The sequence below is a fragment of the Peromyscus californicus genome, unplaced genomic scaffold (assembly GCF_007827085.1).
Source record: "Peromyscus californicus insignis strain IS unplaced genomic scaffold, ASM782708v3 Scaffold_19__1_contigs__length_69161282, whole genome shotgun sequence".
NCBI classification, from domain to species: Eukaryota; Metazoa; Chordata; class Mammalia; order Rodentia; family Cricetidae; genus Peromyscus; species Peromyscus californicus.
This window is the reverse complement of record NW_026294491.1, coordinates 53,327,095-53,354,702: the sequence shown is the minus strand read 5'-3', so window position 1 is coordinate 53,354,702 and position 27,608 is coordinate 53,327,095. Positions and strand designations below refer to the sequence as shown.

At 41.6% G+C, this 27,608-nt stretch overlaps 1 protein-coding gene across 1 annotated transcript in view; it reads right to left on the bottom strand.

The window, feature by feature from the left end:
• The window catches only part of Pkhd1 (PKHD1 ciliary IPT domain containing fibrocystin/polyductin), a 471,509-nt gene that overhangs the window by 356,570 nt on the left and 87,331 nt on the right, over nucleotides 1–27,608 (bottom strand). Inside the window, exons 33-34 of the mRNA XM_052743962.1 lie at nucleotides 23,002–23,224; nucleotides 15,650–15,800 (exon numbers count right to left, since the gene is read on the bottom strand). Coding sequence (XP_052599922.1) covers nucleotides 15,650–15,800; nucleotides 23,002–23,224 — 374 coding nt within the window. The remainder of the gene's footprint in view (nucleotides 1–15,649; nucleotides 15,801–23,001; nucleotides 23,225–27,608) is intronic.

The window sequence follows — 27,608 nt, the reverse complement described above, 5'->3', positions numbered from 1 at the left end:
ACTGGAAGGTGAAGCCGATAGCTCCCGAGCATACACGTTGTCTAATGAAGTCATATGACAAAGCCGCCAGGGAGAGCCGACCTCAGAGGATCTCCAAGCTCTTTTCAAAACACCGTTAAAGAACTCTGTGCCTCAACTCTGAGACAGCATTGACTGGGCTGGGGCCATGATCAGTCCTGTATTGTAGATGGCAAAGTTCCCTCAACCATGCTGGCAAAACAAACTTTCTTTGTACTCACACAAGTTCAAACCAGATGAAATCCCAGAGGAAAAGGGGGAAGTGGTCACAAAGAACCTAACCAAGAAGCTATTTGCCATTGATACCTGGTAGGAAAGGGAAAATCCATTTTCTCAATGGAGTCTCACTGGATATATCAACCACACTCCAGAACAGACCCCATGCCAAGGGTAGCTGGGCAACAAAAGAACTCCAGGGTTTCAGCTTTTGTTGATGGTGTGTGTGTGTGTCTGTGTGTGTTTGTGTGTGTGTGTCTGTGTGTGTCTGTGTGTGTCTCTCTGTGTGTGTGTGTGTGTGTGTGTGTGTGTGTGTGTGTGTGTGTGTGTGTGTGTGTATACTCTAGTACTTGCATGTGCTGCTCCCAGGTGAAACCATGGTGCTGATGATCCAGGATCTGAGTCGCTTCTGACTCCATTATTCCTACAGCTCAGTCCTTCCCAGTTCACCTGTTTCGAGCTCACAGTTTTTGTGCAGTTTTTGGTTTGATTTGGTTTGGTTTAGTGAAGTTTTGCCTTACTGGAGTTTGTTTATTTGGTTTTCATTTTGTTGTTGTTGTTCTGATTTTGAGAAAGAGAGAGAGAAAAAACGTGAAGCTGGGTAGGTATGTAAGTGGGTAGAAACTGGGAGGAGTTGGAAGAGGGGAAAGAATGTGAAAATGGTAATCTATGGACAGTAGGAGATAATCAAAGGGTTTTATATTTAAAAATATCAATGTTCATGAGGGAAATTGGCCTGTAATTCTCTTTCTTTGTTGCATCTTTGTGTGGTTTGGGTTTCAGAGTAACTGTAGCCTCATAAAAGGAGTTTGTTAATGTTCCTTCTGTTTCTATTGTGTGGAACAATTTGAGGAGTATTGGTATTAGCTCTTCTTTGAAATTATGGTAGAATTCTGCTCTGAAACTATCTGGCCCTGGGCTTTTTTGGTGGTTAGGAGACTTTTAATAACTGTTTCTGTTTCCTTAGGGATTATAGCTCTATTTAAATTGTTTATCTTTGATTCAACTTTGGTATGTGGTACCTATCCAGAAAATTGTCCATTTCTTTTAGATTTTCCAATTTTGTGGAGTACAGGTTTTTGAAGTATGACCTGATGATTCTCTGGATTTCCTCATTGTCTGTTGTTATATCCCCCTTTTCATTTCTGATTATGTTAATTTGGATGCTCTCTCTCTGCCGTTTGGTTAGTTTGGATAAGGGTTTGTCTATCTTGTTGATTTTCTCAAAGAACCAACTCTTTGTTTCACTGATTCTTTGTATTGTTCTCTTTGTTTCTATTTAAAATAAATAAATAAAATAAAATAAAAATAAAAATATCTGTGGTTAAATGCCTTTGGAAGTAATGGGCTGAGAATCTAATGACCCAGCAATTTCAACATAGGGAAGCTCACTTCCTTCTTACAGACTTTTTCAAGTATTTACTGTGTTTCTGGACATGCCTCTCAGCATAGCACTCTATTCCCTAAACTTATTTGGCCATAGAGTGCTTATTTCCAATGGAAAATCCTGTGTTACTAACCGCATGCATGATTCACACTGGAAATGGCTGATTTAGTCCAATTCCTCATTACAGATGGGGAGTTAGGCTTTCTCAGACTTGCCTGCTGTCACACAGGTAGATAATGCTGGAACCTAAGAGGCAGGACCCGGGTCTCTATCAGAGCGCTATAGGATGCATACTATCTCTCTAATTCACCAGAAGTCTAAAGCCAAGTGACAAGAGCCACTTCTGCCATCATTCACAAAGTCATTCCAGGCTCTTCCACATTACTCGCAGAATTTCCAAGCATGGTTTTCTCAGCTGTAGCTTTTAGATGCCTGGGTGCCTAGCATCGTGCTGATGGCCAGTATTCCTCCTCATGTGTACTTGAGCTTCAGGAGGACAGTGGTTATGCCAGTCAGAACTAACCTGTCACCCAGCCTGTTTCAGCAAGGATAGTTCTGATATGAGCTCGAAGGGATATTTTATGAGAGAAAGAGCCATGGCCACAAAATAAATCCCCTGAGAGTCTTCCATTTTGTCCTGGATTAAAGACAACTCTCCTCGAGTTGGTGCTCAAGACAGCTCGTGGTACTCTCGACTTTCTTCCTGGAACTCTCACCCCTGATGACTTTCTCTGAAACCTTACCTTCCAGTTTGATTATTTATAGACGCCATGTTTCCCACACAGCTGACTCTGTAAGACTAGTCATTAGCATATTCCCTTACTTCTGTCCCTTTATCCAAATCCAGGTCATCCTTCTGAGCCTAAGTTTAAATATCGTGCCCTCCAGGGAATCTCCAGGTGACTCTTTTTCAGCCAGAGGTTTCTTTGCCTTCATTTATTTTTGAAAATTGAAAGAGACATAGCTTCACTACATCATTACACTGTGCTTGTGACTTAGCTATTGAACAAGCTTTTCTATTTTCCTCTGTGAGTGACCAAAACCCTTTCAAAGTCCAGAAGATTGGGCTAGCCATCTCATCCCAAATGGACCCTTCTACCCAACACTTGCACCATTGCATAGTCTTTGCTTCTCTTTTCAAATTAATCCAAAGAGCCCTGCAGAATGGCTAACCAGTGACTGGAATGCTCTGAGTTCTTTGCTGTGTGAGAGTTAAAATTAAACAAATTTCATTTTCCCATCTCAGTGATGCCAGGCCCCACCTTCTGGCCATGTTGTCCACATGTCCCACATGCTAACAAAGTCATCAGGTACTGTCCTTCAGACTTCTAAGAGCCAATACCAGGAATAAACCAAACAAAATATATTTGCTTCTGCTTCACTGTGCATACTGTCCCCTCTGGGAAGGGAAGGAAGTTAAATGGCAGTGTTTTCAGGTGGCTGGAACTGTAGCTGTGGGCCCCAATAGCGGAGGCCATTTCTTTTGACATTAAACTGTGGAGCGGCCTGGGTCTACTCCACTCTGCTCATTACATAGGAAGGCAGGGAGATTTAATTAGTATTTGTGACATGTTTGAAAAGACACCATTTGGAAGCAAACACTAGAACAGGGCATTTCTTTCCCGCAGATTGATCTTGTCTCTGTTATCCAAGGAAAGTTGCCTTGCATAGAACTGAATAATGAGTCACCCCATTGGGAGCTGGCACATCATAAAAAAAAAAAATATAAAAAACCTCCTGTCATTTGGAATCAGGAAGGTATATATCAACAAAGAAACACACAGCTGATTTTGAGGTCCTGCACATAGGCATGTTTTACATATTCATTATGCTTTCTCAGTTATTTGCTTGTTCATTTGTTGAAAGCAAACACCCCTACTGAATTCTAAGGGTGTATCAAACTCTTCCATTTATATAAAACAGATCCTGGTTCCCACCCCTGTTAAAAGCCCACACACCCGCAATGTCTTACTTATCAAAAGCTCTCAGTAAGAAGGATCAGAGGACAAGGCCTTCTAAGAGAGATGCATGGCCACTACAGACAAGCATGTTTGGACTACTCAACTTCCTCTTTCCAGCTCCTCATTCAACAACACCCTCAAGATTTCCCTTCCAGGCACCAGTGACTCCATTTTCTTAGACATTTGAGATGGGATTAGATTTACTTCAAGGGTCACAGTGGACACACATTGGCTAAAACCGAACAACAAAGTTAACAGTCTGATCACAGAGCACTATGATCTTAGTATGAACTTAGTGTTGAGCAGACCTAAGTAGACATACTGATATGCATGGGAAAGAATCTCCCCTTCTCTTTAACTGTGCCAAGAAAGACCCTTTAATTCCCGTGTAATCTGAATTGGAAAGCAAGTCGTCCTGGGAACCATAAAAACCGTCTATGACCATAAGAAGCAGACTCAGAAAGAAACACAAGCTGCTGAATCATGCCATTCCAATGACTCTAAATTCTCCCATTTGGTGAGCCAAGATACTCTCCCTGCATTTAAGTCCACTTGAATTGTTTTCCTTCTGTTTTTGAAGTCTTAATAATGACATTTGTGTGTGTGAGTGTGTGTGTGTGTGTGTGTGTGTGTGTGTGTGTGTGTGTGCACACGTTCATGTGTGCAGGCACACACCATGTGGTAGGGCACATGCATATGCGTGCACATACACAAAGAGGCCAGAGGACAGCTCCAGTGTCATTCTCCGGAAACACCTTCTGCCTTATTTTTTTTTTTTTTTTTTTTAGATAGAGGCTTTCGCTGGTTTGGAGCTCAACAAGTAGACTAGGCTGGCTAGTCAGTGATTTCCTCAGGGATGTATCAGTCTGTCCTTCCCCAGTACTGGGATTACAAGCACTCACTACCACACCTGCTTTTTTACACAGGCCCTCACACTGTACTTAATACTTGTGCCTGCAGGACAAGCACTTCCTGACTAAGCCATCGCCCCAGCCCTTCACAGCAACAAATTGGTTAATGTTTGAGATTATAATATAACGATGGCATTTCTTCCTCCCCTTTCCTTTCTCCAAACTCTCCCATATACCCCTCTTTGCTCTTTTTCAAATTCATGGCCTTTTTTCCATTAATATTTTTAAAGTAAAGTTCAATGAGGAAAAAATAGAAAGCAAGAGTATATAGAAAATATCTGTAGATTATAGTGAGCTGTGGGTATTGATGTGAATATCGTATAAATTGTAGATATAAACATATACTACATTGGAATACATTGTCCATATGTAATGCTTAATATTCTGTGATATTTCCTAAGAGGAAATAAAAGGAGACCTAAGAGAGAAATGCCAGGATAGTCACAAATTCCCACATAACCCTACTGTTTGTGACAATACATCAAAGAGCGATTACTTCTCATCACTAGAAAATTCCACAGAGCATCTTAAGCAGGTAGGGATTGCAAATGAGAACAGAAACACGGGACCCATGAACAGAGGAGAATGCCCAGCTTCCTCCATTAAAGCACATCATTCCATCATGTCTACCAAATGCTTCCTTCTTACAGGGTCATTTGTCACATTTGCCATGCAGAATCACTGGATTCTGAGTCCATGTAGACTCAGAAAAAGAAATCAGAGATATCACATAGAACCTAGTGAACTGTCCATTAGGCTACAAAAACCGCTTGTGGAATACAGCACATATTCAGTAGATCATGTATAGTAAGAAATAACCCCACATCTTCAGTGAGTAATCGTTTTGTTTCTTAAAGACTTGTTGTTGTTGTTTTTTTTTTTTTGTGTGTGTGTGTGTGTGTGAGAATTTGAGTGGGCTTTACATATATCATGACAGTTCAGGAGCCTGTGGAGAACAGAAGAGGGCACTGGATCCCCTGGAAGTAGAGTTACAGGCAGCTGGGAATTGCTGTGTGGGTGCTAGGAGCAAACACTGGTCCTCCACAAGAGCAGTAAGCACACTTTCCAGAATCTAGGGTGTAGCAGAAGCCAGGGGCCTCAAACCAGACCAATGACTCATTACAATGAACACTTCAAGTAAAGATGTATGAACTATACACTGTGTGACTCACTGAGCCACAGTACAGCTTCCATGCCACATGCCAAGATTTTTTTGTTTGTTTTTTGTTTGTTTGTTTGTTTGTTCATTTTGTTTTGCTTTTTGGTGGGTTTTTGTTTGGTTGGTTGGTTTTGGGGTTTTTTGCGGGGGAGGTGGTTTTGGTTTTACTTTTAAATTTTGTTTTGGGAGGAGGTGGTGGGGACAGAGGGTGGAAGCAAGGGGGCAGGTAGGTGAGTAACATCAGGATGTATGATGTGAAATTGACAAGAGCAGTGAGCACACTTCACTCCTGAACCCTCTCTCTAGCCCCAATTGTTGACTTCTTGTTCATGCAAAGCTGACAAGATATTTTTTTTTTTTTTTGCTATGTTCACAACTCTCTGGGTCAGAACAATCCACCGCCCTCCATATGCTGATACAGGTTAAGCCCATTCTCTCATTCAGTTAGCCAGCATGGGGCCAGGGAGATGGCTCAGCGGGTAGGGTAGAGAGTTTGCCATGCAAGCCTGAGGACCTGCCTTCTGATCCTCAGAACCCACGTGAAGCCGGGCACAGCAACAAGTGTCTGGAAGCCCAGCACACCTACAGGAGATGAGAGAAAGAGACTGGGGACAAATCTCCAGTGCTTGAACTCATAGAGATCTGCCTAGCTCTGCCTCCTGAGTGCTGGGATTAAAGGCGTGCGCCACTGCCACATGGCTAACTGATAACATCTTACTGGTCACCTCTGTTTACAGTTTTCACAGAAACTAGCTCAACCTAATTTTACACACAAATAATCTTCCTCTTCCGGGACATGGCCCCTGCCTGTCACTGGTACTGTCATTTTCATAAGCCTCAAGCTTTGTTTTCCCCTGAGGGCAGAAACTTAATTTTAAGGTAAAGATTAAGAGCACTTTACCTGGGACCAAGCTCCCATATAGTGATGTAATAATTTACTCAATGATACACAGTAACTAGAAATAATGATGTCCTTTGTGGCTACGACATAACAAATGGCCATTGAAACTGCTGCCTCAATCACTGTTCATGTATGTTACATGTAACCCTAGCATGTAATGGACCCCTAACAGCTGGAGCGGACTGATTTCACAAACTCAGTCAACGCTCAAGTTCTCTGACAGAGAAGAAAGGTGCAAGAGTCTTATAAAGGTGAGTTCAAGACTGAAATCAGGCTAAATATTGCCCGGATTTATTCTTCCGAAAAGAGGGGCATGATAAAGAAGCATACAAGACCTTAGGTTCGAATCAATGACAAAGAACAGTCTCTTTAACACAGCTGGTTATAGGTGTGATGTACCCAGAGTAAGCAAAAAACAACATCCAAACCCGCACAACAATTTTCCAAGCATACACAAATCTATTCTTTTCCAGATGTGTATCTCGTGTGTTCAAAAGACAATAAAAACAGCACATTTGGAGGCTACCTATGAATAAGACACTGTTAGAGGCTATGTAGCTGTTACTTAATCCTGACAACCTTGGGAAACAAGAGCAAACAGGCTTGGGAAGCTAAGGAAATGTGCCCAAAGCTACATAATAAACAAATCTAGTTTTCTCCCAGGGCCCAAGGTCATAGGCACCGTATCACAATGACACATTGGACTTTTAGGATTCCCTGACTGTTCCATTTTTACATGTACTGTCTTCCTCCAAACCCAGGTGTCAAGTTCCGCTAATTGATTGAAAGGTTAAGTGAACTGCCTCACAGTCACAGACAGACAGTGCTAGAATTAGAAGTCAGGCCCCAGGAACCCTGTTCACTTTTCAGCTTACTTGACTCTGCTGCCTGCCTAATTATCCTAAGGAGATAAACCCTTTCTGAGGTGAAATGTCTGTCTCCTGGCAGCAGATAGCTGCCATGCATTAGGACCCTCGTTTCACAGAGGAAATGCAGACACAAGGGAGTCAGGTTTCATACAGGTCAGCTAGGGAACCTCCAAGCTCCTGTATCTCCCCTGTACCTGTTCTAAGAACTAGTTCAACCCTGCATCCCACACTTTCTGTCTGGAAACACATGACAGCGAGTAAAAGAGGTAGATTCAAAAGGAAGAGAGAAGGGAGAGGAGGAGAGGAGGGGAGGATGGGAGGATGGGAGAGGAGATGGGAAAATGAGGCAAGGGATGGTGTAGGAGAGGGAGAGAAGAGAGAGAAAGGAAGGAGAGGGGGGAGAAAGAGGAAGGAGGGGAGAAAAAGAGAAGAGAAGGAGTAAAGGGGAAATAAAGTGAAAAGGAGCCATAAAACAAAATGAAATAAAGGGGAAAGCTGTTTTTTGGGTTCCTGTAATGGGATAAACAAAACTGATTAGAGATTTTTCAAATCTGTTTCAGGATAACTATACACAGTGTAAAGAAAAAGCTGAATGCTGTCACCACTGAATTGTGGGAATTTTCTAGGATATTCTCCTTAAGTGGGGATTAGATTAAGCAGTGTGGTTTGCTTTCTGATTAGTAGCCCAGACCAAGTATTTGCCTTCACCTATTCAGTCGTCAAAAAGGAATCTCAAACGGAGCTCACCGTCAGTGCCTTTTATTGTCTAGCTGGGAGATAGAATATTTAAATCAATGCACGCAACTTAAATATCCAGAAGAGATAAATCCCACAAGTATGATTAAGTACTATGGGATATCAGAAAATTTAAAAAAATCCTTCGGTTTTAAGGAAATAAGTATCGTAAGATAGAAATGTATTGAGAAGCCCAAATGAACTTACAAATGAAGAGTTTGGGGTTTGGGGGCAGCTCAGTGGGTAATGCCTTTATGTGAGGATCAGAACTCAATCCCCAGAACCCCCCAGGAAAGCTGGGCAGGTGTGGTGGCCACCTGTAAATCCCAGCACTCAGGAGACAAAGAGAGGGAATCCTCCGGACAAGCTGGCTAGCTGAACCAGCTGGAATTGGTGAGCTTCAGGGTCAGTGAGAACAGATGCTCAGTAAACAGAGAGTGATTGAGGTAGACACCTGACGTTAACTGCAGGTCTCCACATACACATACGCTCGTTTCTACATACATCCAACCCACACAGCCACATACACACAAACAAGCACCCACACAACTACACACAAAAATAAATGGGGGCTAGGGGTAGTGATTTAACCAGCCAAACACTGAACATTAATTAATCAATGAGGTATTTTGTAGTCTGTAAAAGAAAGCTGACTAACATCTCTCCAGTCTTCCTGGTCACCATTTGAAATCACCCAGCATTTTACCGCTCCAGCACGTTGGTGCCTCAGCTCACTCCAGACATCTCAGCGACTGTTGCTTGAAAGATCTCACTGCCTAAGTGCTAAAGATATAAAGTCCCACACAGATTTCTGGTGCTCCGTTTTGGCAAGGCCCTTACTCTCTGATACCCTCCCCTGTAATCTCCACCACCATCATCAGCCTTGGACTCCAATCTCTTGATGTTCCAGCCGGTAACACTGTATCTTGGAGGATACTCACACCTTGCACTGTGTTTTGAGCAGTGCTTTCCAACGAGGAAGTCATGGTCCTTGTCTGTCACCTTCTTCATTGGGAACATGCATCTGTCATCTCTTAGCCTGTTCCTGAGATATATTTTGACTAGCTTTATACTTGCACATAGCACAGGAGTAAATCTGAAACTTAGTACTCTTTCGGCCCAAACCATAAGTCTGCCAAATCATACTTAATGATGACGTATTAATTGGCTCAGTGGTTAAGAGCACTTGTTGCAAAAGACCCAGGCAGGTTTGAGTACCAGCAACCACATGGAGGTTCACCACCTCCTTGGGCACTAGGCATGCATGTGGTGCACAGATGTACATGCAGGCAAAACACTCATACACATAAAATAAAATAAAAAATAAATCCAGAAAAAGAAAAACCTAAGTGTTAAGTGGATGTCATGAGGCTTCCAAATGTGGTATCTGTGGGTCTTCACTCTGTTTTAATCTCTCCGTAGAAGCATCCCTTGATATCTTTCTGAGAGAAGTACAATTTGATGTGCAAAGATGCCAGGGTTGGCTGGAGGACTGGATTTAGTGGGGAATTACAGGACTGACTTTTCCTTAAAGAAAAACAACCTATTCACCCACCTTTCAGTTATGTTTGAGAACACAATGCCTTACTAGTATATTTTCTGCTGAAATCATGGGCCTGCTTCTTGAAGGGTAGGGTTTCAATAGCTATTATACCACTTAAGAGAAAATAGGGACAGTACTTCTCAGGGATGCCATTTCCCTTAGGAGATATCAGGCAACCCCTGTATCCCAATGTCTGTTGTGGTTAGAATGCGAAATGTCTCCAGAGGCTCATGTGTTCTCACACTTGGTCCACAGACGGTTTTGGAAACTTGTAAAGCCTCCACCATTGCTAGAGGTAGGCTTTGAGGTTTTATAGCCTGGCTATACTGCTGTGTACTCTGCTCTCTTACACAATGTGCTGCTACCTCACAATGCTATCACCACCATTTCTCACTATGATGGACTGTATCCCCTCAGACTGTAAATACTTTCTTCTTTAACTTGCTTTGTGTACTTGGTCACAGCACTGAGTAAAGTCACTAATGATGTCTTATCTTGTTGTGCTAGTTTGAATGTAATTGGCCCCCATAAGCTCATGGTGGGTGGCACTATTAGGAGTAGGTGTGGCCTTGTTGGAGGAAGTATGTAACCATGGGGGTGGGCTTTGAGGTCTCATATATGCTCAAGCCACACCCAGTGTCTCAGTTCACTTCCTGTTGCCTGCAGGATCCAGACGTAGCTCCTTCTCCACTCTCAGCTCCTTCCCCAGTATCCTGTCTGCCTGCATGCCTCCATGTCCTGCCATGATGATAATGAACTAAACACTGAAACTGGAAGGCATCCAATTAAATGCTTTCCTTTATAAGAGTTGCCAAGGTCATGGTGTCTCTTCACAGCAATAGAAACCCTAAGACACTTGTGCTCAATTCCTGGTATCTAACTGTCTCTAAATTCAAAGTTTTGAGGTTCTAAGGGGTGATCTGTCTTCTTTTTTATCAGAATTCTCCTTTGTGAATATTGCCTCCACTTTGTTACATCATATACCATTCTCCAACCAACTTTCCATTGTCATATACTAAGCTTTGTCTTATTTCTTCAAAGAAGGGGCATACGCTTCTTTTTTTTTTCTCTCTCTCTCTCTCTCATTATAGCCACTTGAAGGATGTCACTGTTTCTTTCAGTAAGAACCACTCTTGAAAACTATGGTAAGGAACTGGAGAAATAGCTCTTTGAATAAAATTCTTGCCATGCAAGCAGGAGGATCCAGGTTTGGTCACCAAAATCCATGTAAACAAAAGTGGGATACTGGATGGCTGCCGTGCACGCCTTTGATCCTAGCACTTAGAAGGCAGAGGCAGATCTCTGAGTTCAAGTCCAGCCTGATCTACAGAGTGAGTTCCAGGTCAGCCAGGGCTACACAGAGAAACCCTGCTGCAAAAAAAAAAAAGGCAAAAACCAAAGGTGGCCATGGTAGCAAGGGCTTGATATCCAAGTTCCAGTGTGTGGGAGGCAGGCCTATTCTCAGGGCTTTCTGGCCACCCAACAGAACTTTCTTAGTGAGCTCAGACCAGTGAGAGAGACCATGTTTGAAAAGGGTAGACAGTGCCTGAAGGAAACCACATGAGTTTGACCTCTGACTTTTAAGTGCACATGTACATACATACAAACACACGAATATGTACAACAAAACAACTATATTAAATTGGAGACACACTGTCAACAACTTTTATGTTGTTCCTTCGGTGTTTCTCATTTTCTGTTCATTATTGTTTTCTGTAAGTCATGTCATGTCATATTTTCTTGGATTCATTTTACACTTTCTCAAATCACCTTTCAGAGAAAGCATGAAGAGGGTAAATTTTCTGAATTTTGCATAATTTTATTATAGTATCATACCAAATTAAGTATCTTTATTTTATCCTCATACCAAATAATATTTTAGTAGATACAAGTTTCTGGATTCAAAGGGCATTTCCCAGAGAAGTTTAAAAGCATTGCTTCTGATTATTTTTCTGCTTAGAAGTAGAAAAATAGAAATATTAGAAACAACTTCCTCTTAGAGAAGCCTTTTCAAGTAACCACCCTAAAACTGCCGGGATAAACAACTGAATGAGTGGGATGAACTTGGCAGAGTTTCCTGGAGGCAGAAATGAAGAGAAGCTGCTTTCCACATCCTTCCTTCCTCTGCACTTGTCATAGAGTTCTACAGTTGCCTCGGGCTTGCTCGAGTTGAACACCAGCCCTGCGTGTACAATGGACCAAATCCATCTGCTGTCCCCCGACAAACAATCCCTCTTTGGTTCGTGTTCCCCTGTTAAGACCTCATCTTGACAACCACAAAGCTCAACACTTGGTACACACACACACACACACACACACACACACACACACACACACACTGCGACAGTGACACAGACTACTCTTTCCAGGATGAGGGCATGAGGGGAGGTGTCAGCCCTTTGGAAAACTATGGAATTAAAATGTTCCAAAGACAAGTTATGCTAATACCATAGGTCTTCATAAAATTCACATTATAAATCATGCATAGAATGCTCCTAAATATCCTTGATAAAGGAACATATTCATAAACATATAAATATACTCGTACCTACATGCACAGAGCATGAGAGAGAGCCAACATTAACAAATTCATCTGACTTTGGGGACCTTCTGCTGCTAACTGTCTATTCTAATTGTCCCAGTTAAGTGTCTGCCCATACTGTGGGTCTCCAACTCTAAGCTCAGACAAAGACCCCAAGGCCAAAGTAGAGAAACCACACATTCTTACATGGGTAGGAAAATTACTGGGAACCTTCTCCTCTCAGATCATAACAGCCTGGGTTATAAATCAACTCTATGTCCACTTAGTTAATTGTGGACTTCATGATACCCACTTCCCAAAGTAAACCAAGCCACTCCACCAGAGAATAGAATCTAGGATTAACAACTTTTCCATTACCTAGAACTACATTTTCCTGGGTCCTGGACAACTGTGTGCCCACTCAAGCTGCATAGATATCACCGGACTCCCTATACATAAATACAGTTAAATACAGTCAATAGGTAAAAATTGTGTCCTGGACCCTTTTTGATCAGTTGCTGCTGAGGTCTAACATGGGTCTCAGATTCTGAGGATTCTGCTAAACTTTCTTCCACATGTCTTCCTAGCTACTTGCAAGGGCTCTGCTCCAAGTAGACTATTAAAAACTATAACTTTACCATCATCATTACTACATGTGGCAGCCACAGCTGTGACGTATAGGAATGGAGTTTCCCACGCATGACGTTAGCCTGGTAGGTTTCTGAGACATGCCCTCATTCTCCCCCAGCCCAGTTCCTAAAGAGCAAAGGGCTTACTTTCTCCACAGTGACTTATGGCTCCACAACTGTGATGTCAAATACCAAGCTATGTGATCTTTACCAAGTCTTTTGTCCTTGTGAATCATAGCTGATTCTTCTCTGAAACGCTAGTCTGGGTGATACCCAAAGCTCCATTGAACTAGGATGAATCAACTCTAGGTACCCTCTTGTGAGTCTTACCTTCTCCCTTACCTCACTTCCCAGCTATCCCTTAGCAGTGAGGACGTCCTTTCATATAGTTTTCTTATCTTTTTAAGAGCACAGCAGAGGAATTTGAAGATGTTTAGAGCTCAATACATATTCATTGCTTAAGGATTTTAAAATAAATGAAGGATCTAAAGATGCCTCAAATCTCAAAATTAGACTCTGAAATGTTAAAAAAAAATTAATGAAATTTAAGAAGTAAAATTATCTGGTCAAAGCAGCCAATACTGTGATAAGTAATCCGATACCATTTTCTTACCCTGTCACTGCTAACACTGGACATCTGCTGTAGATGTGATGCATTTTTCAGTGTCTTACATGTAGATAGGCTCACAGCAGCCTGATCAGGTGGCTACTATTATTATCCCCACTGTACAGATAAGAAAACTGAGGCACATGTAGGCTAAATAATTCCCTTGAGGTGAGTAGTGTATTCAAATCCGGTAGTAGAGTTCCAAAGCTCAAATGCTTAACCAATGTGATAACTTTCTTCTTGGATCCTTTGCCCAGAATTTGCTTATGCTGACATTCCAAGAATGCAAGACAGTTGCCCACTCAGACTGAAAGTGAGGCCAGGGCAGTGGCAACAGAGACGTGAAGCTGGTGCTGAGAATAAGCGTTGGTGTGGGGTTTGTCACGAAACAAGACCTCTCGATCAAGGCTCAGAGACCTTTGCAGAAGGCAGAGTGGCGGGAGCATGTAAGAGGTGGGGGATAGGGATGTGTCAAAAAATGATATCTCTGGACATGGCACGGCTGTTGTACTCATTAACTCCTTGAAGCTATGGTTACTTGCACAAGCTTGAGCCCCTCAATATTTCATGATGGGTGAGGAGCATCTCATGAGACCCTTTCCCTCCCTCACGGACGATTGATAGTTAATGGTTTGGGGCAGTCATTGAAGGTGTCGTTTTCTTCAGTGGTGTAGCCACTGACTAGTTGTTCATGCTCCAGTAAATAACGTCCTACCCAGGGTCGTGCACAAAATGTAAATCAATCTCAATGGTCACATGCAAAAAGAGGGGGCGTGAAAGGAGAGGGGGACATGTTGGAAAGAGGAAAGTTTCATCAGCAAGGGAAGAGATAGGAGAGAGGTCAATGGGCATGAAAACAATTTAAATGCACATGTACACATATGAAACTGTTAGAATAAAAAATATCTTAAAAAGTAAGATTGAGAGAGGCTTAACGATGCTCGGAGTCCCCTACAGTCCCACCTGGCAGAAGAGTGAAGTGGGACCTGAAATTATAGGACAGGGGATGTGGAAATGAGAAGCCAGTGTGAGCTGTGGATTGAAAGGCATTTGGGAGGTCACATGATGAAGCAGGAAGTAAGGACACTGGCGAATCACCTGATAGGAGGGTTTGGGGCAGTGAGAAGACTGGACATGGGAAAAAAAAGAACACAGAGGCCCCTGGGACTGGGGACAGACGGGGCTCAGTTTAGGAAGGGCAGAAAACAGACTGTGCAAAACAACACACATTTTCGGCAGAAATACAAAACTCACGCAGAAATATTTACCACAAGCCAAAGAGGTAGAGATTTGGATTGGGGTGGGGTAGATCAAACGGAATACACCAAAGGAGCTAGAATACTGTGTGACATGTAATAGGCACTTAATAAATGTGTGTAGCAAATAAAAGAGACAAAGACAAGATGACCTCAGGATTGCTTTCATAAAAAGAAAGGCACCTAAGGGAGTAGGTGCTCAATAAATATTATTTTGGGTCTGTGTACAGTGAGAAGCCTGGGGAGTTGTAAGAGATTATCAGATAGATTTCCAAAGAACTCTTAGCCTCTGATTTCAATTCTCGAAAATTCCCTTGGGAGGCTGTGGAATCTCTCACTGGGGACTTAAATAACACAGCATCAGAAGAGCCACTTGGAGGGAGTGATTCAGATGGTTTATATGGGATACACTGAAATGGAGAGGCCAGACCAAACGGCCTCTGGCCCTTCTTATCCCTAACTTCCCAGGAAGCTCCTCCAAGGCCGATGTTCGCACTCCTTCCCCATAGAACAGAACTGAACCAGATAGACAGGCGACACTGTTGTCCTGCAAACGGAAGATGGCTGAGTGATTTGGAAGCCTTCCAGAAGGGGCCGGTTAAATTGTCGGCTATTTGGTTTATCAAGAAATAAAACACAGGGACCCCCTTTCTAACATGCATGCAGAAATCAGGACAAAATGCTGTAGAGGTTATCTATTCAGAATTCGCCCTCACAGAGGCCCGGCAGGACTCATTTGTTTTGGAGAAAATATATGATTAACCATAGTTAACTATGAATTCAGATGCTAAGCACTGGATCAGCCCCTCAAAGTTTGAGAGCATTTAATATTATATATCGCTGCCATTTGGACTAAATTGTTTTTTTTAATGTACACAATATTACAAATTTAATTTGAGCCATTTGAATTAGTCTGTAAAAAAGATTTGATTATACCTGAGTGTTCTGGCCCCGGCTTTTCTGTATTTCAGTAATCTTGGCGATAATTGGCTGATTAGGCGTCTCGCACTCCATCTCTGCCTCAGTTTCCATGGTAATGTTACAGGAGCTATTATAGATGAGAACTTCATCTCTTTCCACTTTAGGGCTGAAACAAGAGGGGAGGTTAAATGGGGTGTCATCAATCTTAATGAAATGCAATTATTTTTACTCTTATTAATCATTGCAAGCCGTTAGCTTGTGGCAACTAGAGGCCACCATTTGTCAAATTTTGCAAATTTCTGTAATTTTGTTTCCATTCTTTTATTGTTTATTTGTTTTTCCTTTATCTGCTCACCCAGCAATGAAAGCGCACACAGTTAAATATCCTTCACTGAGGCCTTTCTTCTTTTCCAAATTAGGCACATGAGCAGATGCTCTCCAAACCCCACCTAACAAGCAGCTCCCAGACTGCACTTTCAGTTCTAAAAATGGAAGCAAATCCTGAGCTGGGTTTCTTTATTTTGTTTGGGGCTTTTTTTTTTCTCTTATCCCTGTACCTCTTCCTGATCTTACTCACACTTAGTGTTGGGGGAGAGAATTGCCTGAATCCCTCCAGGGCAGATGGAGAAATTGGAAAACCCTCACAACTGGCTAACTGGTCCCTAATTCCAACTGTGAAAAAATGAGCTCATTTAGACTTTCAATTCCCTCTCCCCAGCTGATGGCAATGAGGCTCTGTTGCTAGCAGTAGAACATTAACTTAGTAAATTAATTAAACTTACTTAACAGCCCAGACTAAGGAGATTCGATATATGTACCAGTTATATCCCAGACATTCACTTTACAAAGTCCTTTCGCTTTAAAAAGAGAAGGCAGACTGGATTTCCAATGAAGAACAGCCACACGGAGTTAGAGAGAGTCTTAAAATATACAGTCTAGAGAAGGTGGAAGTATGGATAATCGAGAGCAGTTTCCCCAACAGGTGTGATATTTATTCAAGAATAATCCTGGCTGTAGGCATTGTTGCAATGAACTCAAAGATTATTAGCCATAATAATGCATGATGTTTCATACTTTCCTACAATTTTATATGCAAGGTCTCATTTCGGCCTGTGAATTAGGCAGAAGTACGAAGTAGGTAACCCAAAGAGATCAGGGGGATTTACATAAAGCCAAACACAAATTTATTCAGTGTCAAAATCAGAAATGGGGTCTTGTGCTTCCTATGCTGGGTCCCTCAGATTTGCAGGCGCTGACTTAACATCAGCCAGGAAGATGTCAGATCCCACAGGAGGGTCAAAAGGAGCAGCAGGAAGGACAAAGGTCACAGACTGAGAGACTATAAATCATGTCAAACTCTAGCTTCTTTCTTGAAATCAACATCAAAATGGTTTCTCAGACAATTTGCTAGAAATGATGACTGTATTTGCCTAGCAAAGACATGACTTCCATAACCACCATGTTCTAGACCTATGGAGTGTCAACAGTATTTTAACATCACACCATCCAGAGTTAATACAGACTTTAGGCTAACCACTGAGGTTCTGTTTTCTTTGCATCAGAAACGTACTACCCATGGCTCCTAACACTGTGTTCTTTTGTATGCCTGATGTTTACTTGAAGATGGTAAGGATCTCAAAGCATCAGCATTACAATGACTTGAGGTTTCACTGTGCTATATATATTCAACAGAGCTTGGGGCAGCCTTAACGTACAAAGGTGTGGAAGCAAGTGAATTATAATGGAATGCCAGTACAGATCCTTACCATCGATATGACACCAGAGACAGCACTCACCAAACTTTGCTTTCCCTTTTATAAAATACTTACTAACAATCTAGCACCTGTCTTTGTAGAGGTGGTAGAGAACGGAGTACTATGAAGCACACTGAATGACTAGAACAGAACCTAGTATACAGTAAGTGGCCAATAAATATAATGCTTGCTCTAATTTGGGTAGCAGTGATGTTAGCCATGTTATTGTTGAAATGTTGGAATCCACATTCAACTCTAAAATTTTCAGTTCACTGATTTGAACCCATGTTTCAAATACATTGTAAATCATACGCCATCATCTCTCTAGTTAAACCTCCATGCAGAAGGCGAATGGAGCCGTGGGGGTAAATACAACCCATTTGCTCCTGGAACGCCATTCACTCTGCAAGATTCAGAGAAAAGTAATGTAGCATCAGTTAGAAAACAACAAAAAATAGACCTGGTCAAAAGCCCATGTCTGGGGAGGTCATGGGTCTGAGTAGGGAACATACTGTTGTTTTGAAAATGGTTGTCAAACTGCCTTCTAACCATTTTTTTTTGCACTGATTTGTATTGCTCTCAACATTGCTCATAGAGGGTAGTGAGTGGTTAGTTCAGAGATTCATAACTTACCAAAGTGCTGAGAATAAATGAGTCTAGGTACTCATCTATAAGTGAGTCATTTATACCAACCTCCCTCCACGCAAGGTTCAGGGAACATCCCAGAAGAGGGGGTAGAACAACTGTAAGAAGTAGAGGATGAGGAAGAGAGCTGTGAAATGCTTTCTTGTGGACTTGACATGGCCATGACACATAACTCGTAGGAAATGTGGCTGTCTGCACATGATAAAGCCAGTCAAAATCCAGCAGGGATAGGGAAAGGGCTCCTAAAGACCCACCCCTAGCTGAGCAGCTATTGGAAGTTGCTCACTGAGGAAGGTGTGGCTGTTGGAGCATTGACTAGGTTTCCTTGGATGACCCCACACCTATACATGGATGGTTAGCACCAATTGGGCTTAGTGGTTTACCTATTTTGAAAAGAAAAGGAGTATAATTTGGCTCCACTCCAGGCTGGATGACTGAGACTTCTGCATGGGAAGTGTTTGGCTGTTCAGAGACTAAAATCTCATGTTCCTTTTTAGTCCATCGAATGTAATGGGACATCCCACTTGTTTGCCTGCTTCCATATTCCAAAGAACAAATACATTTTTTTTTCAGTTTTTGAGGGGTGACCCTTTTATAATTCAGGTTTTTTTTTTCTTGCAGCTATCTTTGGATCCATTGAGTATGGCATTTTAGGACTGTATTTGGTGGATAGTAAGATTGTGTTCAACAACTACAGTTATTGAGATAAACTTTCATTTGATATCATGCATTTTTAAAAGGAGAGAAAAAGAGTATGTGAACTCAGGATGGACTTGTGTTAGAGTTCCAGGGGGAGCTGGAGAGGGCTGGGGTGGATATGACCAAATTACATTGTACATGTTTATAAAATTCCTGAAGAATAAATTTTAAATTATTAAAAAATAGCACAGCCAGGTGGTGGGGGTGCACGCCTTTAATCCCAGCACTCAGGAGGCAGAGGCAGGCAGATCTCTGTGAGTTTGAGGCCAGCATGGGCTACAGAGCAAGATCCAGGACAGACACCAAAAAAAAAAAAACCAGAGAAAACTAAAATGATATGTAATATTTGAAAATATGGAAACAGAAACAAATGCAAAGTCAAAACGGATTTTGCAAATACCTGACTTCAAAGCAATCTGAGGCTTGTCAAGCCTCTGTGGGGCTTAGCAACCCAAAGTTGTTTTCTCCTTCTTTACTTCTACTTATTTTTCTGCTGCTGGGTTGGAGCAGAGTCTTCGACTAGTTTGTGAAGGACTCGCTCTGTGTTTACATCATCAATCACTTATGAGCCTATCTGAAAGAAACGAAGTTGGTTGACGACCCAACCACATTCCATATGAGTTGGTTCCCAGATGGCTACTTTTATTTCTGGAAGCTCATAAACCATCTAATTAATAATCCCTCCTACAATTTTCTCAGGGATCATGTCAAACTGAGTTTTCTAAATCCCCATAACTCTCCATTTTTCCCATAGTTAGTTGGGAAAATGTTTGCCCATCATCCCTCTCTGTCATTGGCCTCTCTGGCAAAGTTCTGAGTAAATGATGCAAGCCACTCTGCTCCCAACAGAACTTTGCCTGTTCCCAACACATTATCTTCTCTCTTGAGGGTCTTCTGTTCTGGAAGGTTAACCCCATTTCTGGTGACTTATAGTTTTCTTTTCTTTTTTTTTAACTTGTCTCTGATGACCTCACTAGAGTTGGTGGTCATTTAAAAGCCATTGCTAAAATTGGCAGAGAAGCCATGATATCTGAACTAGACCTTCCACACAGGCAGTATCAAAGACACAAAAACAAAACTAGATTTACACTTACAAAATTTCAAAGTTTGGCAAACACAATTAGTCCATGTTTACTTTCACAGAAATTTTATGAATGAGGAGGTAGAGTTGATCAGATTTGAAAAGAAATTAAAGTGCTGGGCGGTGGTGGCGCATGCCTTTAATCCCAGCACTCGGGAGGCAGAGCCAGGAGGATCTCTATGAGTTCGAGGCCAGCCTGGACTACCAAGTGAGTTCCAGGAAAGGTGCAAAGCTACACAGAGAAACCCTGTCTCGAAAAATCCAAAAAAAAAAAAGAAAAGAAATTAAAGTATATAAATAAACTGAGATATCAACAAATATATAGATAATGATATGACTATAGATATAGAAGGATAAGCATAAATAGTTAAGAGAATGTGGTGTAAATGTTCATTCAAACAATGGTAATAATAGTTCTAAAACCTACAATTCTAGACTCTCTATCTATTGCTCTTTCAGTTGATGCCATCGGATCCAAAGGAAAACAGGTAATAAGGTCCTGCTCTCTTTAAGTAATAAAAGCTCCTTTAGGAATTCTCTTTCCGCACTTAAGCAGAACTTGCCTTGCATAGCTCTGGTTTCTCTTCCCACACACATCTCCACCAAAGCTTTCATCACAGATGCTGACAGACAACATTATATGAAGTGCACTGTGAGCCAAGAGCCTCAGGCTCCAGCACTCCCAATACTGCCATGCATTCACTGTAGACACTGGACAGGGACTTCATCCTCACTTAATAGAAAATCTAGAGCCCTTCAAGGCCTTCCCATATCTCCCAGAGAACTTTCCTTTTCTCTCTAGAGTCACTTTACTTTCTTCTCCCTCTGCTTCTGCTGAGCTAGCCTTTGACCAGGTCATAAAACTCCATGGTAACTTTGTCCTTGCTGCCTCCACTACCTGAATTTCCACAGTGGCACCTTCTCTTCCTAGAAATATTCCTCTAAGCAGGGTGTCTAAAGAGTCTGAACACTTTATAAGTATATAATAGTCATCACACATGATCACTACATCTGCCGTCTTTTTACCTCTTAAGGTTGTTGACATTTGTGTCCTATCATCATTGAGTCACTAGCCCTGACACAACACTTGCACCTAGACCATAGTTGTACGCACTAAAAGATGAATGGCAGGTGTTGGTTGTAGATAGCTGGATAGATGGATACACAGGGCACAGTTTTGCCACAGGTACATCTGCCTTTGCCAAATAACTTAAAGCCCAATATTAGTTCTATCAAGGAGATATGGCATCTAATAGAAGGGGGTTCTGTGAAAAGACCCTGGAAAAATAGTACTCTATGTTCTCAAACAGAACCTTTCAAGAAGTGGACAAGCTATATGCTGCATGATTTCCTTAATGTCCCTTGCAGAGTTTACTGTCTTCTAGTTGTTAAATCAGCATATGTTCCACAGAGAAATACATAACAACTAAACAAAGAAGATAAACACTATCAACAGTATAGCCACCTAGAGGCAGACATTTTGGACCTTTCTGAATACATCCTTCCAGCTTGGTTTTTCCAAGCATCTAATTGTGTACAAAAAAAAAACGCAATGCACGTAGAAGGAAGAGTCACCAAAAACACCTCTTTGGGGTCTGTGGTTTTTATTTTTCAGGACTTTGTAAGCATTTCCCACTAAACACTCTACAGCATGATTTTTAAATCTCTTAGTGCCATGGCATTTGGATGTATTAGTAAACTCGTTTCAACTATTAACTTCAAAGAACATCACTGTTTGTAAATACCACACACTGCTGTCTGCTTTCTTAAAATAAAATCCTAGAAGTGGAATTTCTGGGATGTTAAGTATGCAGAATTCTACAGTTTTGATCAATGACTTAGCAAAGTATCTTCCAAAGATCACACCTGCTTTCCTACTAGCCACTAAAAGCCATGTGTGTTTCCCGCTCCTCTTCAGCATGAAAGGTAAACTGTGTTTAAGTTAAAGAGCTCTGAATTCCAGCTCAATAAATCACATCCACTTTAGCATGCTGCAATAGCCAGAATACTGAGCAAAATTCTCAATTACACTGAAAATATACTTCTACATAAGGGTACAGCTTGTAACAGGGTCTGAGACACAATTGTTTCAGCCCCCTCTGGCAGTAAAGAGAAAGACCATGAAATAATCCAAGATCACTATTTAAGATATCCAGGTAAAGTTCCCCAAATCAGTGGAACAGGATCTGTGGACATGGTAGTGAATCCTGAGACCCTGCTGTACCTGACTACAACTTCTACGCCCTCACTTCCCACTATCCCTTCCAAGGCACATCACACCCTTCAAGGCATCAGCAGCCAAGGAAACATTCTTTTCCTCTGGCTGACCACAAATCTCTGGTGGAAAGTTCTGGTGGGAAGACAGACTTCTCAGGACATCACAAAGACAAAGAGCCATGAAAAGAACTACTTCCTCCACTGTAGGCAACTGGTCTTGTTTGGTTTTATATCTTAATGAGGAAATCAGTCTTCATTAAAAAGTTGGTTGTAACCGTTCTATCCAGATGAGCAATAAAGACATAAGGCAATGTTTGGTGATAAGATATCAGTCTGCATAGGAACTGAACTGCTGACAGGAATTAAGGCCATGCACAGCTACCAGCATGCTCACTTTTAAAAAATTCTGTTAGAAAAGGGTTGAATCTAGGCAGTCATGGTATTGCTTGTTGTATTTTTTTTCCTTTTTAAAATCTCAGAGTCCTTGGAAGTGTATGGCCTCTAATACCCAGATCTACAGTAATTCTAGGGCGTAACCCCCCTTCTTTTGAATAAACATTGTGCAATCTGCCAGATTTCTCTACTATTTTTTTTTCATACTTGTGAATCTGTTTGGAAAGAAAAGAAAAAAGAAAAAGGGGGAAGCCTTCTGTTTTTCATAATGTCTAATCTTTCTCCCCATTGGCATTCACCAGATGTTGCTTTGGATCGGAAGATAAATATTAAAATCTAAGCAAGAACAAAGTGAGCTGTTTACTGGGCATATTTTTCAGATGTTCTCTTGAACACTTGAAAAAGACAGAGATGCTTTGATATGTAGGCTGGCTGGAATCCATGATGGAACGGCCCCTCTGAAAGAGTTGGAGGCCCGTAGGACATATCCACCCTGCCGGTGCTTTTTGCCAGCTCTGTGGATCCCAGTGGCCATACGCTGGTGGGAAAGTCAAAGAGGACAGGAAAGATGGAGCTACCTGAGGAAGAGGCCTGAGAACGATGATGGGAAGGCTGGCTCTGCCCGGTGATCTGGTGCAAAGAGACACTGGGAACTCTCTTCACAAAGGTAGAGGTAGGGCCAGGATCCAGGCAGTCTCTTTGTCCCTATGGTGACAGTCAACTCACATTGCAAGTAGGTGCGGCTGCTAGCTTCACAGATGTCTTCTACATGCCTCAGGTCACATAGGAAAGCCAAGGACACTGGAAAAGTCACCAGGAGTTTAGGTAAACCTGTGGAAAGAACTCAAAATCTCATGTCATTTCTGTAATGATGATTTAATTGACCAAGGAAAATGAAATTATCGGTGCATTTAAAAAAAAAAAAGGATGCTTTATCAGCCAACATGGGACCTTGTCTCAAAATAAAGTAGATGATATTATTCATGAATGACACCTGAAATTGTCTCCTGGCCTTCACACCTCTTCTTGCACACACACACACACACACACACACACACACACACACACACACATATATATATAATTTTAAAGCAGAAGACTATAAGAAACAATATTGTAAAATATAAATAATCCTCATAAATCAAATGGATGTGACTGTTCAGACAGCAAGAGACTAAAATAGTTCTAATACTTCTGAACTAATTTGCTGCTCTGGATTTATTTTCTTCCTCATCTGCTGTGGATATCGCTCTATATAAATAAAACACTGATTGGCCAATAGCCAGACAGGAAGTATAGGCGGGACTAACAGAGAGGAGAATTGAAGAAACAGGAAGGGAAGGGAGAGACTGCCTGGAGCTGCTACCAGGACAAGGAAGATGTAAGGTACTAGTAAGCCACAAGCCACGTGGCAAAGTATAGATTAATAGAAATGGGCTAAATATAAGAGTAAGAGCTAGACAATGATAGGCCTAAGCTAATGGCCAACCAGTTTAAATAATGTAAGAGTCTGTATGTTTATTTTATAAGTGGGCTCCGGGACTGGCGGGACTTGGCGGGATCTGCAGAGAAATTCTTCAGCTACACTCATCCTCATAAATAACCACTTGGCACTTTAAAAAACCATGCTGGGGCTGGAGACATGGCATTATCTGTTCTCCCGGAGGATCTAAGTTTGATTCCCAGCACCTACATGATGGCTCACAACCATCTATAACTACGGTCACCCTCTTCTGGCCTCCATGAGCACCAGGCACATGCATAGTGCACAGCCATATATGCAGGTAAGTCACACATACATATGAAATAAAAATACTTTAAATAAAAAGTCATATTATTAAACAGATTTATATTTCTAAATAAGAGGCTATTGACTTTTATTTTTGAACATTTATAGATATAACACACGACAAAATGTTCTTGGACCTGCTCTTTCCACCTAATTCCCAATGTTTGTGTGTGACATCACCGCATGTAACTGCTGTGTATAGGCTTCCACTGATGCTACACATACGCTGCTGACATGGCTGTAAGGAGCCTATTGCTTCAACAGGGAACTCTTGGATAGTTCCAAATATGTTCTGCTACAGATATGAGCAAATTTTCTCTAGGATGAATGTATATGAAGAAAAAAAAAACATAGGTACAAGGTCAACTTGAAAAGAAGCTACCATCTTGTTTTCCAAAACGATTTTTGCATTCCTCCCATCTGTATTTGTGTTCTCACTATTCCACACAGTTGTTGGCACTTGAAATTATCAGACCCCGACTTTTCCTTCTGGTGAAGAACACCATGTCACATTGTAGCTTTAATTTACATTTTTATCATTGCATTTTAGATTGAATTTACATTTTTATCATTTTTTAGATTGAGAGATTTTATTACTTTTTAGGTTGAGAAATTTTTATGTTTAATTTTAACTCATGTGGCGTTCCTGTTCTTGTCATGTGACTAATTTTCAATAGTCGAAAATTTATCTTCATCCTATTTATTGGTCTGGAATTCTGGGGTCCTCTAGAAGTTACTATTACCTCCAAGTTTGTGGCTAGACTTCTCCCTCTTTATGGAACTTCTTGCTTAACAGAATTCCCTGTGCATTATAATGGCCAGTAATATTTCATGAGTTAGAAAAGTGAGCATTTTGTCTCATTTCTCTCATGGGACAAGGGAGAGATGTAAAAACAACAATAAGGCAGGCATGATCCCAGCATTTCAGGAAAGAAAGGCATCAAATAGACCTGTAACTTTGAGACCAGTCTGGTCTATACAGTGAGTTAGCTGCAGGCCAACCAAAACTCCATAGTCAAACTCTAGCTCCAATAAAAGAACAAAAATAACACCAAGTGACAGAAACCTTTAACTGGAAGAAGAACAAATATCTGGCAAAGTGTTTTCATAGGAACTGTCTGAAAATCCTGAAGTGGACAAAAAAGAAAAGTCTCTCTGGCCTGCTACATCTGCAACTAGCCTGTCCTCACAGGTACCCAACAAATATTACCAAGATCTTCAGGATTGAATCTATAATTGTCTCCCTCATCACAGTGCTGGCAGCGAGGACCACACGAGGTAAGTACACACAACAGGATTTGGAGTTACACAATCGCACCCAAATGCTGTTATTGCTGCCATTACATTCCAAAGCACCTGACGCTGAGGACATTCTCTGGGAACGTGTTCCGAATGAACAATTACAATAAAAATGACTGACAGTAGGATTCTCGTGCGGGTAGACACAACATGAGAACGTTCTAGTTCCTAAGCCCCAAGGCAAATAAAAACAGGCTCAACACCTATAAAATAATGAATTCATTATAGGTGATTAAGTGGATGCAAATTGACAAGGTGGATTATGAAAAGCACCCAAGGCTGGGGATCAAAATCCATGGGTTTTACTCAAAGTTCTGCCGCTAAATAGCTCTGTGACCTTAATCGCTTTAGCTCTTCATGCCTCATGGAAAAGTTAAAGTTTCCATGAAAAAGTCATTTGGCATGATCCAAGGAAATGCAAAAAACCTGAAGATCAAAGATCTTGAGCATTTTTAAACAAAAGTGAAATATGAATTTCACCTAACTGGATGTTTTAGCACCCATCATATGGAAAAATATTCTTTGGCTAGAAGTGTAATTTGTGAGAGTAAAGATAGACGACCCCAAAAGCAGCAAGGGAACTTTTCTCATCCCTATCTTTAATTCCCCATCATTCTCTAAAAAGGAAACACATTAGTACCATGGCATTGGAACAAGCAAACTGTAATTAGGAAAGTTTGCATCCTAAGACATTTATCTGTAATCTGGGATAGGAAACATCCCTCTATCAGGAAAAATCGAACTGAAAATATTTCAAACTGAGGGACAGAATTCAAAGTGACCTTGTTAAATTTGAGAAGTTAACAAAAAAATAAACAAACAAAAGACCAGCTGAAGAGAGTGAGGCGGAGGACTGCAGAGGGGGAAAGAGGCCATGTAAGCAGGAAGAGGGACTCGCTCTGCAGTCATCTTAGAAACACAGAAGTATGCCTGCCATATGCATGTGCATAAACATGCCAGTGCACATAAGCTAATGCATGCATACATAGTACACATGTGCACTCAATGCACACGGATACAAGATTCGCATACACGAACACATACATGAATGTTGTATAAAAATTTTCTCCGAGATAAAATATCTCATCCTCCAGGCAAGCTCATGAACTCAGGAAATACACTACTTAAAAATGTAGGAAGAGGCCGGGCGGTGGTGGCGCACGCCTTTAATCCCAGCACTCGGGAGGCAGAGGCAGGCGGATCTCTGTGAGTTCGAGGCCAGCCTGGTCTCCAAAGCGAGTCCCAGGAAAGGCGCAAAGCTACACAGAGAAACCCTGTCTCGAAAAAACCAAAAAAAAAAAAAAAAAAAAAAAAAAAAAAAAAAAAAATGTAGGAAGTCCCTGAAACTGACCAGATTAGTAGCTTCCTCTTTCCCTGAGCATATATATAAGTAGTAGAACTACTGAGAGACACCTCCCAATAAGCTGAGCTGCCTGGAAAAATCATATCAGCGAAGGTGCATGGGAGAAGCAGAGACCAGCTGAGCTCCTTGAAGGGTCTCCTGCAAGTAACCCCTCCCCCACACCACTGTGAGTGACCCCAGTAAAACCATTTGGTTCACCAAACTAGACTTTGCTGGTATCCTGACTTGGTGTTTTATAGGATCCACATCTAGGTGAGGAGACATTTGTTCATGTCTCCCTAGAAATAATGTCACACAACACATGCATATATACCATAGACATGTGTGCACACCACATGCAGAGAGAGAGAGAGAGAGAGAGAGAGAGAGAGAGAGAGAGAGAGAGAGAGAGAGAGAGAGAGAGCTGTGAAATCGTGCTTCTGTACACTAGTTTAATAAAACGCTGATTGGCCAGTAGCCAGGCAGGAAGTATAGGCGGGATAAGCAGACAAGGAGAATTCTGGGAAGAGGAAGGCTGAGTCAGAAGATGCCAGTCCATGGTCCAGGGAGCAGCATGTAATGGCACACAGGTAAAGCCCAAGAACACGTGGCAACATATAGATTAACAGAAATGGGCTGAGTTTACGTGTAAGAGCTAGTCAGTAGGAAGTTAATGGCTGAGCAGTTTTAATTAATATAAGCCTCTGTGTGTTTACCTGGGTCTGAGAGCCTGCGGACTAGGCAAGACACAGGAA